The sequence below is a fragment of the Coffea arabica genome, chromosome 10c (assembly GCF_036785885.1).
Source record: "Coffea arabica cultivar ET-39 chromosome 10c, Coffea Arabica ET-39 HiFi, whole genome shotgun sequence".
NCBI classification, from domain to species: Eukaryota; Viridiplantae; Streptophyta; class Magnoliopsida; order Gentianales; family Rubiaceae; genus Coffea; species Coffea arabica.
In genome coordinates, this window is record NC_092329.1 from 9,440,911 (window position 1) to 9,453,824 (window position 12,914).

General features: G+C 30.9%; 2 protein-coding genes across 2 annotated transcripts; one reads left to right on the forward strand and one right to left on the reverse strand.

The window, feature by feature from the left end:
- The first annotated feature begins 3,715 nt into the window (after window positions 1-3,715).
- Window positions 3,716-6,733, forward strand: LOC113713880 (xyloglucan endotransglucosylase/hydrolase protein 2-like). Its single transcript, XM_027237686.2, has 4 exons — window positions 3,716-3,887; window positions 4,152-4,252; window positions 4,423-4,634; window positions 6,370-6,733. The coding sequence occupies exons 1-4, from the start codon at window positions 3,716-3,718 to the stop codon at window positions 6,731-6,733; spliced, it is 849 nt and encodes a 282-aa protein (XP_027093487.2).
- Window positions 6,734-7,574: 841 nt separating this feature from the next.
- LOC113714720 (xyloglucan endotransglucosylase/hydrolase protein 2) lies at window positions 7,575-9,128 on the reverse strand. Its single transcript, XM_027238741.1, has 4 exons — window positions 8,945-9,128; window positions 8,549-8,649; window positions 8,231-8,442; window positions 7,575-7,961 (listed from the first exon to the last, which is right to left on the reverse strand). The coding sequence occupies exons 1-4, from the start codon at window positions 9,114-9,116 to the stop codon at window positions 7,598-7,600; spliced, it is 849 nt and encodes a 282-aa protein (XP_027094542.1). The 5' UTR covers window positions 9,117-9,128; the 3' UTR covers window positions 7,575-7,597.
- Between the last annotated feature and the right edge of the window lie 3,786 nt (window positions 9,129-12,914).

A 12,914-nucleotide genomic window follows, 5' to 3' on the forward strand; every position in this document is an offset into this window, starting at 1 on the left:
TTCTAATAGACACATTTACTCAATAGTCAACCGCGTAATGAATGCTCTTATATATGTGTCTCTTCAAAAGGTGCATGTATCATTTTTAGGTTTTCTATATCACGCTTAGACTTGAATTTCCATATAGCATCAGTATAAAATGTACTAGGAGTAAAACGCTTGAGAAATCTAGTAATTTCAGGATTTATGAAATAAATATAAATTTTTGGAATTTCAGTGTAAAAATGATAAATTATACTTGTAATTCACTAATTCTACATATAGCCATTTTAATTCCATTATAGCTAGCTACCTATTCTATCCCTAATGGGTATTTTGGCTGGTTAGAAGCTGGATTCAGTTCAAAGAGCGAGTTTGGATCAGGCTATATATTTTGGCATGAAGGCAAAGGTAGCAGAGAAAAACAGCGAGGAAATCGACGCAGGATTTAATGTAAATGACAAACATATTTCGTTGAATAGTTGTACTATATATTTTTCCTTAAATCTTTATTCGATCATATCATGTGTGATGAAAGTCAGTTCCGGCAGGACAACCTGTGCGGGGGGTGATGCATTATGAGCTTGACGTAGATTTTTTTGTGGAACCAATGGTAATCCTCAAATGATAAGTACAAATGTCATCGAAAATCACACATGGGATGGGAGTTGGGGGCCGGGAGACAATTTTGTCTCTGGTTTGATCCTAAAATGAATTTCCATCGCAAACGAGATTTTAAGGAACCAATGCCAGATTGTACGTGTAAGAAATCCCTTATCTTGTCTGCCAGAAACTCTTAATCAAATGCATCAGTCATTGTATATAACATTTCTATCTGTTCCTGGAACCCAATTCTATTAGACATTTCATACTTAGAAGGAAAGGGAAAAATAAAACCTTTTTACGAAATCGACTTCCAGCTAAAAAACCATTTGATTCATTTGGTTACCTAAAAAATTCTGTGTGAAAATATTGTCAGCTCTGTGGAAATATACAGAGCTTGGATTAGGTTCTCCAAAAAAAAGTGGGACTTATGCATGTGGTGGCAAGCATTTCGAATGCAACTTGGCTTGGAACCCCGGCCGTATTGGAGTGAAGGGCCATTCAACTTTCAAGACTCACTATCATGGATTTTTCAATGATGGTTGCCCTAATCACCAGAGTCCCAACCGATCAATATTCTTCGGAATCAAATTACTGGAATCAAATCAAGTATTGGCAACTAATTAGATCTGATCAAGAAAGTAAATTACAAGATATATAAAAGAGACAATCTATCCATGCCATATACTAGAATGGAGTCCTATAGGGTTGTAGTAGTTATTATTTCCAAAAATTGAAAATTTTGGAACATTTGCTCCTCCTTCAAATTTTGCTTAATTTTTGTTGTTGTGTTGAATGGGTAAAAACAAACTTATGTCCAAGAAGACATGCATTTAGCTTTTCCATTGTTCTTAATGAGGTTTTTGTATGAATGGGTATTTGATTCAGAAAAAGTATTCTAATTTAAGCTAAAATTCTGTAATCACGTTTAAGTTTCTCCACTTCTTTTACATTCAATAATCACGAATTACAAGTTAGCTATATGTAGTATACTGATTAATATAGCCACACAAATAGGCATGGTCCAGAATGCGAAGTTAATCAATAGTAAAACTTTCTAGTGTGATGAAGGTTTATATGAGCTAAAATTAAACAACTAATTCCTCTAATTTGTGGGGGAAAAATAAGATAGTATTCAAGTTTTTTTGGCTTCTTTTCTGAGTGAGCATAGTATCATATGCAATAGTATTTAAAAAAGGTAACTAAAAGAATTAAGGAAGTTAATTGTATAAATTGATTAAAGATAAAATTATGAAATCAGTACAGGCATCTAGCTGGAAATTAAGTATAATGGAAAGATTGATTGAAGATAAATGATTTCAAATCCTGTAATTAACTAATGTGTAAATTCACAATGTCTTTTAACTAATTCTGAAAGAATAATGAAGTAATCTTACCAAATTATGGGGGTCACATTTATTGTAGACAAATTAGACTCGGGATTTGTTCTCCTCAAAAAAAGAAAGGGAAAAAACAAAATATACTCGAAATTTGGATACAAAAGGGAAAAAATCTATTATCAAATTTCTGAGATAAAGATGGTGAAGAAACTGAGATGCAAAGTTCGGGTAAAATCATGTTGAATTCAAAGGGAACGATGAAATTTAATATCAGAAACCAAATACTGGAATTTTTCCAATATTCACATTAGGAACTGCATCCAAGAGAATTTGAAGTGGTAAAAAATCATGGAATAAAACAGATAAAATTTAGTCCAAATTAATGCGTTCACACGGCATTATATTTATATGAACTCTTCGAAGGTATCTTATTTACTTTTTTTTTTAAATGGTAGGTATCTTATTTCCTTAATTAGCATGATAAGAATTTAGTATCTTTTTAATGTGCATATCTTTGATATGATATGAAGCAGCACATTTCACGACTTGAATTAGGTGCCGAAGGAGAAATAAATATTATCTCAACTAGCATTCAATTCTTGTGTACATTTACATGCTAAAAGAAAAAGTAAGACACTAAGCATTGGCCTTGTTTGATAATTCAATTCAGTACTTAAATTTAATGAGATTAAATCTTAACATGTTTAACATGTTCAAACACGTTTCATGATAAACAAATAGAGTATTTCAATTAATTAAGTGGATTTGAATTAACTAGGCAAAACTTACTTCAAAAAAATAAGTAAAAATTCATTTACATATCACTTAATGCTGCAGAATACTACTCAAATGTTAGGATTTCAAGATTAAACAATTTTATAAATTAACCAATTAAGATTTTAGATTTTAGATTTCAGATTTTGTCACTAAACATACTTCTCATTGGCACCCCCAAGAATTGTGGAGAAGTAAAAGTAAGATGACCAGACATTGGATCTAGCAAGAAATATGTCGATCAGAATTTAGGGTAGTTTTGTTATATAGTTGCCTAGTTGGTACATTCTATAAAATAGCCGAATAATAATTGGGATCTTTACAAAAATCAAAACCAGAGATTTGGAAACTGAATATTTTGGAACCAACTCCAATTCTTGATACAAATAGTTTGATTTTTCTTGTGAACCAAGTAAAGTATATATGTCTAACCTAATGTATATATAATCCGTTAACTAGAGAATTCTTTTGCCTGCTTGTTTGCATAAATTCCATCTAGACAACAAGGAGGTCCTACGCGATTCTTGCAATAAAATCATGGCCATCCCCACAGGTATATCAGTGCTTTATCCTTGTCTTAGCAACACCTTTGTATATGTCCTACAATGTTGCTACTCAGAATTTTTTTTTTTTTTTTTTTTTGTGAAGATTGAGAGACATTGGGACCATTTGTTTAGCATAATTTGAGAAAAAAAAAAGAATAAATATTATTCAACTTGCATGATAAATATAATTTTTAACCATTTTTTTATCTCACATTCGTTAGATACAATGTTATTCCAGATAATTGTTATTTGCTAGTTGTGCAATTTTGCCTTCATATTAGCATCGAATAGAGTGATTGAAGGCTGGAATACGAGGAACTGTATATAAGCATCAAGTATGTAAATTGAAATCTACAGAATTCGATCTATACAAAAATGTCACCTTGGTTCAGTAATTACAGTACATACACACACACACACACACATATATATGTATGTATAATACTAAACTTAATAATCTATTTCATTAGCTTGATGGAATTTTTGCTAGTTGTCTTTTCCTTGGTTCTTGTTCTTGCAACTAAAAATGCAAATGGCGGCGGTGGATTTTCCTTTGATGAGTACTACTATCAAACATTCGGAGGCAATCATCTTACCATCCTTGACCAAGGAAACGAAGTTCAACTTCTATTGGACCAATCTACAGGTCAGATTACACAAGTAAAAGATTAATGTTGGTTTTTGGATGTTAATTCTTTGAGTTTTGGCTGTTAAACTACATAATATTTCCACACATAAATCTTTGATATATTTCAGACACATGTAACATGTTATATGAACTTTTCCGTTCATATACTGAAAATATCTCCAAAAATCCAATCTACATTAGGTATAAAGCTACAAAGATATTTTTCCTTTTTAAAAAACTTCTGGCAATACCTAATTGGTATTTTCTTGGTTATACATGTAGGTGCTGGCTTCAGTTCAAGAAGAGATTTTGGTTCAGGGTACTTTGGTATCAGCATGAAGATACCAGACAAAAACAGTACAGGGGTTGACACATCATTTTATGTAAATCACTAGATTTTACATACTTTAATTAATGATTTAGTCTACGACTATATATATATATATATATATATATATATATATATATATATATATATATATATATATATATATATATATATATATTAAAAATGTCATAATTAATCTTTTCTATGTTATGTCTGAATTAACAGCTAATTTCAGTTCCAGTAGGACAACCAGTTGGAGGTGTGAAGCATTACGAGGTTGACATTGAATTTTTTGGGACCAATGGTAATCCTCATGTGCTGAGTACAAATGTGTTCATGAATGATTTTGGTGGGAAGGAGCAATTATTTCATCTCTGGTTTGATCCTACGGTAGATTTCCACAAGTATGAGATTCTTTGGAACCAAAACCAAATTGTGTAAGAATTCCTTTACAAATTCAAACTCTTATATATGTACTATTTGCTTTTCCCATCTATTCTTTCAATTTTGATTAATTAATTGGCTAAGCTTCTTACTTTCTTTTGTCAAGTTAACAAAATTCCTTGCTTTGCGATAATATTGTGAAGCTCTTGTTAAAGAACAAATAGAATTGGTTTTATGGGTATACAAATTCAAGAAAATAAAAACTTTTATATTTCTCTCAATGATAAATATTGGTAGACAGAAAAAGAAGCATAGATTCTACAGAATTAAAAGTATTTGAATAGAAGTCAGAAGTGATAATGATTAATGATTAATGTTGTTGATTGGAAATATCTTTAAAACATCCCTCACATTTTGTAAAATAATTTTTCGTCCCTTATTTTAAAAATATAATTTTACGTCCCTTACAAATTCACATTGATCAAATTTGGTCCCTACTTAGGCTTCTGACTAGTTTTTAGTCGGAATTCATCACGTGCCTTGCACGTGATCATATTTTAAGGGCAAAATTATCAAATCAAATTTTATATAATTCGATTCATAATCCCTTACATTTCACAAAATGAATTTTTTCATCCTTCACATTTTTCCAAATGAATTTTTTCATCTTTTTTTTTATCATGTACGTGAACAATTTTTTTTTAAATTCATGTATGTATCTATTTGATTTCAACTGAACAGTACGAATAGCATGTGGAATCAAATAGAGATATATTACATACTATTCGTATTGCTCAAGTGAAATCAAATAGATATATACATGGGTTTAAAAAAATTGTTAGTTTTTCACTTATATTCATTTTCTTTTACTCGAAATTTGAAAATAAAGAAGACATTTAATCCTAAATATTATCAAGCGTTTAGATCGAATTAAATTTGGACAGAAAAAAATAAACAAAAGAAAGTATGACAAAAAAAAATAAGTGATTGGCATTTTCAAATTTTAAGACAATCACAAGACAAGTAATTCAACTGTTGATCTTAAAAGTGTCGAGTAGAAATTTCATATTTAAACAAAAATTTGTTAGCATAATTATAGAATTCGAGTTAGGACCCATTAATTAGATAACCTTAGTATATAATTCAATAAATAAATTATTACCAAAAGAAAAATATCACAAATATTGAATAGGTTCAAATGGTGAAATCATATAAATATATACATGGGTTTCAAACAAAATTATTAGTTTTAAACTTCTATATATATCTATTGAATAGCATGTGTATAACTACGATTAGCATGTTTAGATGAAATCCAATAGAGATAAATTACATGTTATTCGTACTGTTCAGGTAAAATCAAATAGACATATACGTGGGTTTATAGAAAAAAAAACTATTCATACACATGATCAATGAGGGATGAAAAAATTCATTTTAAAAAATGTGAGGGATGGAAAAATTCATTTTTTGAAATGTGAGGAGTGAAACAATTCATTTTGTAAAATGTTAGGGACGAAAAAATTCATTTTGTGAAATGTGAGGGACTATGAATCAGATTATGTCAAAATTTAATTTAACAATTTTGCCCTTAAAAAATGATCACATGCAAGTCACGTGGTAGATTCCAGCAAAAAACTAATCAGAAACCTAAATAGGGACTAAATTTGGTTAATGTGAATTTGTAAGGGACGTAAAATTACACTTTCAAAAATAAGGGATGAAAAAAGTGATCTTGTAAAATATGAGATACATTTTAAACGATTTTCCCTTGTTGATTTTTTGCAGGTGGTTTGTCGATGAAACTCCAATCAGAGTTTGGAAAAACATGTCAAATCGGGGAGTGGGCTTTCCGGCAGTACCCATGCATGTGGAGGCAAGCATTTGGAATCCTAATTGGCTCGGAACCATAGATTGGAGACAAGGCCCATTTACGGCCCATTATCGTGAGTTTCCCATCAACGGTTGCCGCTACCAGGGTTCGAACCCACGGGACTGCTTTTCCCAAAATTATTATTGGAACCAACCGCAGTACAGCCAATTAAGTCCTGATCAACAACGTAAGCTTCGAGAAGCCAGGAGAAATTACATGTTCGAGGACTACTGTAATGACCCAATCAAGAAAGGCCAAGAATGCCAGTTTAATCAGTAGAATGATTTCTTGTTAGATAGCATCATGAACCATTTTTTTTATTTATTGAGAAATGAGGAATATTAGTTTATTGGAGTTTCTACATATTTTTTTTTTCAGAAGATGGTTTGGGAAAATAATTAACAGATAATCCATTAATACAAATAATCTAAGAATTGGATATAAATTAATTTTGCTAAAATACCTTTCAATACATACATACATACATACATATATATATATATGTGTGTGTGTGTGTGTGTATATATATATATATAGATGCAGGGGTTGTTATTGTTTTCTTTATAGAATCTTTTGTTGTTTTGTGATTTACATTAATGTTGATTTTGGTTTTTTAGTTGAGATTCCATAGGTATAGAAATTGAATCTTAACCATTAATGCTACATTTTCTGTTTTCAAACTTTTACAACCATTGGATTTAAGATGCTTCAAACTTAACCATTTATAAGAGGAAAAAAATGTCTAAATAACTGACATGTTGATGTGTGATTGTAAAAAAATATATATATGTAATTGATTTTCAAAAGTCTAATTAATTATGAGGAAATAGAATTCAAAATTTTTCTTAATTTCTTAAATTGAAAAAATAGATGAAATTGATTTGTGATTAACTAATTATACGGAAACATTGTATAGTTTCTTCACATTTGTAAATTGGAGAATGGACATCGTATTTTTGGGGTAGAGAAATTTTTTTTTTAATTTTTGAAAAAAGAAAACTAGATATGGCCCCATCAAACCGAGGTCTAAACAGAAAGGTATTGTCCATATATCTTATTCAAGAACCATCTACATATATATATCATTCATGAGCATTTGATTACTAATATGACAAGGAAGGAGCAAAAATGGAACTTCATTTTCTATTGATTAACTTGGCATTCTGGGCCATGCCTGTTTGAGTCCTTGCAATAATCTTTATACATATAATTTTTTCTTGCATTTTGTAATTTGCCTTGTTGCTTAGGGTCTAGTTGCCAATACTTGTTTTGATTCCAATAATAAGATTGAGAGGAACACAGGTCCTGCTTGGAACTTTGGTGATTGCATCCATCAATGCCAAACTCTCTATAGTGAGCCTTGAATGGCCCTTGATACCAATCTGGTGTCCCAAGATAGCTTGGATTCCAAATGCTTGCCTCCACATGCAATGGTCCTGTTGGGAATCCTACTCCTAGTTGTGTATTGTTCTTCCACACCCTAATTGGAGTGTCATCCACAAACCACCTGCAATTGCACAAAAATACATCATAAAATAATTTTAAAAGAAAGTTAGAACAATCCCTTTTATTTTATTAGTATGAAATATGTGGTAAAATTAGCTTTCTAGATTACATTATTGGTAACCTATAATGGACAAGGGCAGATGCAAACTTGTTGAATTTTTTGAAGCTGCTTAATTTCAAGGATAAATAACACAAAGTTTATTGCTTTTGGGGTTAATGGACTCAGATGCCTTGAAACATGCCAAGAGTCCCAAGTAAAGAAATTCTTACACAATTTGGTGTTGGTTCCAAAGGATCTCATAAGTGTGAAAACCCTTGGTAGGATCAAACCAAAGATGAAATTGTTGCTCCCTGTTTCCCAGATCATTTGCAAAGGCATTGGTGCTTATGATATGAGGATTACCATCAGTTCCATAAAACTCAATGTCAAACTCATAATGCTTCACACCTTCTACTGGTTGTCCTACTGGAACTGAAATTAACTGCAACAACAAATTGACAAGGGGAACAAAAACTTGAGAAAGAGTACTACAAGTGCTAAAATGATACTTAGGCAAATTAATGATTGTGTTTGTTTAGGTCATTTACATAAAATGATGTGATAAGCCCTTTACTGTTTTTCTCTGGTATCTTGATCTTCATGCGAAAATAGCCTGATCCAAAGTCTCTTTTCGAACTGAATCCAGCTCCTACACCACCCAAGAAACCAAATATTAGAGACGCCATAACCTGTTTTTTGCATGAGAAAGTTGGTCTAATGTTATCTTTTACTTTTTCCAATACAGATCTTTATTGTAGTGTAATTTACAGATACTGATTTATACTATCTTGAATTTGATTAAAAACATTTTAGATTGATTTTGTCGAATAGAGTATCTTCAGCTTGATATCCAGTAGCCAAACACAATAGGTTTTTTTTTTTTTTTAAAAAAAAAAAAGAAAAAAAAAGAAAAGGCAGAAGACAAAATCCCTTTTACTGTTAACCTGAAGAAGAGTCCATTAGAAGTTGAACTTCATGTCCTTGATTGTAAACTGTGAGATGGCTACCTCCCCATGTTTGATAGTAGTTTCTATAAAATGGATCATCGCCATTGCCTTGGGCACAGTTAATCGCAGCAACAAAAACAATGGGGAAAATGATTAACAGATAATCCATTAATACAAATAATCTAAGAATTGGATATAAATGAATTTTGCTAAAATACCGCACAACACATACATACATATAGATGTAGGGGGTGTTATTGTTTTCCATATTTAATGAAATTAAATATTAGTTACAACTAATCTTTTAGAGTTTATCCTTCGTATAATTCATATGTGAAGGTCAACAAGTGGACAAGAAGTATAAAAATATCCAAGGAGGGTGTTATTAGAATCTTTTGTTGTTTTCTGATTTATGTTAATGTTGATTTTGGTTTTTTAGTTGAGAATAGAAATTGAATCTTAACCATTAATGCTACATTTATTGTCTCCTAGAGGATCCCACTTTGAACTATTTTTTTTTTTTTTTTTTCAAATAACCTCCCACCCCCTCCCTATATCCTTTCCAAGACCAACCACCAAGTTTAGAATTTGAACCCTAAACTTGTAAACATGGAGAACTTGACAATCGGGAGAACCTTAAGAGTTCTCCCCTAACCACTGAGCCAAATCCAATGGGTGCTTATTTATTGTTTCCAGCTCATTCAAATAGGGAGGGATAGGTGGGATGGTTTAGGGAGAGAGAGTGTAAGTGAAAGGTTTTGAATTTGAACCTTTCTACTTACATGTAAAAAAAATTATGAGATAAAATGGCTATTTGAATTCGGCTAGTTTAACCATAGTTATAAAACCCAACTTGGCCCAACGGTTAAATCATTCAAATTAGTGAATCAACTATAGGACTGGACTGGGTCACTAATTAGATCGGACAAGTAATAAATCAGTTGACCAATCAATGATCTGGTAGTTCAACCGGTGATTTTATTATTTTTGTAATTTAAAATATATTATTATATTATAACCGGGCACCAGTGGTTGAATCAGTCACCTCTCCTGGCGGCGGTCCGGGCCAAGTTTTAAAACTATGAGTTTTACAATAGCCTAAGTTTAAAATCATCTCAAGCTCTAACTTGAGGTCGCAATTGATTTTCGATATAATTAACATTCTATCCAATGACTGCCCACTAACACTAGGGATGACAATGAGGACGAGGGGCTAATGGGACCGGGGGGAATTCGCCCCCCTCTGGTTTAGAAATGGGGTGGGGTGCGGGGGAGTATACCCCAGCCTCATCCCCCACCCCGCCACCCATTAAAAAAAATAAATAAATATGTATATAATTATATATAATATTTAATTTAATTACTTACAAACTTATAATAATGATATTATTAGTTATATGTATTATATAATGCATATTAGTATATGTAATATAATTGATATTATCAATTATACTAATAATTATATATGTCTACTAATAGAAATTATTAATTGGTTATACTAAATTTACTAATACATTAATACTAAATCCATAATCACACTTAATACAAAAACACTTTTTTCTCAAAAAAAAAAGCACAAACACAATAATGAATTAGTGATTGTATTTGTACCAAAAGTGAAAACTTGACTATTTTAGTTGTATTTATTTTATCATGTTGGATTGTATTCAAATAACTTTTGTTTGATTGTTTTTATGAGTTTCAATTATGAAATTACAATGAATAATAACTTGGTGATGTGTTGATATTTTAGTACTTGATTATTTGCTAAAATTTAACTATAATAAAATTATATAACAAATGCCATCCTTAACTGACACTAACACTTGTTGAAAAATATAGTTCAGCTGTTCATATTTTGGAAAAGTATAATTAATAAAAGAAAGTATTTATATGCAGGTAGGGTGATAGTTGGTACTTACTAATATGTGTATTCATATGGTAGATTGTGAGTTGTTTAAGTGTATTAATGAATACAAAAAAAAAAAAAAAAGAGTTTTTCTAACAGTTGCCGTAGGCATTCATTAACACACCTAACTTCACCTAATCTACTATGTATATACACATACTAACAATTATTACCCTCCATTGCATTTATATACTTTCCCTATTTAATCTTACCTACTCTCACTTGTATTTATTTATTTTCTCTAAGTAATCTTATATTTCCAATAATATGACAACTGAAATCTATTTTAACAAGTGCTCCCGTTAGACCCAAAAAAAAAAAAATCTTATCATCAATTGAAGCAAAGGAAAAGAAAGAAAAAAAAATCTAAGACCTAGAAAATTTATAAATCAATCTGTTCATACCTGGTGAAAGAACAATGAGAAGGGTTTTTTTTTTTTTTTGAAAAAGAACTTGAGCACAGAAATGATATAAATAACTTTGCCATCTTTAAGCACATCAAAAAGTATGCCGTTAAGTTCTTTTAATATACCATTTGACAAACAGATTCAAGTAATTGTTTTCATATATGTTTTCATCAAAGTATAGTTTAATTTCCTAATCATGCAAGTACCACAAAAATTTCGACGGAAAAAAACATACAAAAAAGTGGCAAAGGTTTGAAAGACTACCTCAGGCAGTGAATAAGGTCTCTGGATTCCAAATCTTTTCCGAAATAAGATCAATAAGTAGTTTCCTCCAAAACACCAGTGAGATTGAAAGCTATGAATATGAGCTATTCGGTTTGGTGGATAATCGAATAAGTAGTTTGGTCATTTATAAATCAATATTGGATGGTCCCTACTAAGACTAATCTGTAGATGCAGGATACTATTGCTTTGCATTTGCGAAAATAGGGATAATACATTGCAGTGAATCTGAGTATGATATATTTCTCTAGGTTGTTCCTAGCTATTGTTGAGTACTTCCTAAGTAATTGTCCTACAAATGCATTCCCACAAATGTATCAGAAATTTGAATCAAGTTCAAGCAAATACTTAGATATTTTGTATAGAAAAACTTACTAGCCAACTAATCTCCTTTAGCCTTATTCTTGTAGTCAGCATCAAAGTGTGAGTTGTGTCTATTATTATTATTATTATTTTATTTTGTCAACATCATATAATGGCTTTCTACAAATTATTAGAGATAAACATAATTTTTTTGAAAGAAAAAAAATCAATATCTAAAAAGAGTTTTTTCTTTGACTACTAGGGGTACAGTTAGAAATTAGTACGACAAAAATAGAACTTTCAAAAGTTCTGTACCTAAAAGCACAAATTTTCTTTGGCCGATGGGGGCACCAAAGACTGGCTCCGCCCTGTCGGTATACATCTTATTCATCAAATACAAAAGAGTTACTTAATCTTATTGTGTTTCACATTCTTAGCTTGAAAGCTCTATTTCACATGTGCTCTTTTTATGTTATAACTAAAAATGTTAATCATGTTAATCCTAGAGTTGGTGATTATGCGTTAGACATTTTACACGATGAAAATGGATCAATCCTTTGTGCTGTTAAACACTTTTTGTATAGAAATGAGGAGCTCTTGCTCCAATTGTAAAGTTCAGTTGATAATCAATATATTACTAATATCGTTTAAACAAAAAAAAAAAAAATCTTATCCATTTGTGAATAGACCATATGAATAAATATATTAGCACCATATTATCATTCTATGCCTGTGATAATTAAATATAGTTCATTTGTCAATGGCACATGGTTCTTCACAATTACCAGTTTTTGGTCAGAGGTTAATTCAGAAAAAAAAATTAATTTTTTGGGGTTATACTGCATTAAATTACATAGTTCTTCCATTTAGTTCAATTTTCAGCTTGGCACAGAAATCATATTGTCGTGGAAGCCCAAACGGAAGTGATGAGGGAAACGTTCGACTAAAAATGAAAAGGAAAAGGAAAAGGAAAAGGGCCTTTGGCCTTTTCTCAATGCTTCATTCAGATTGAAATACGAGGAGGTGATGTTCAAGATTTTGTTGAGAATTTTGTGGTGCTGTTATT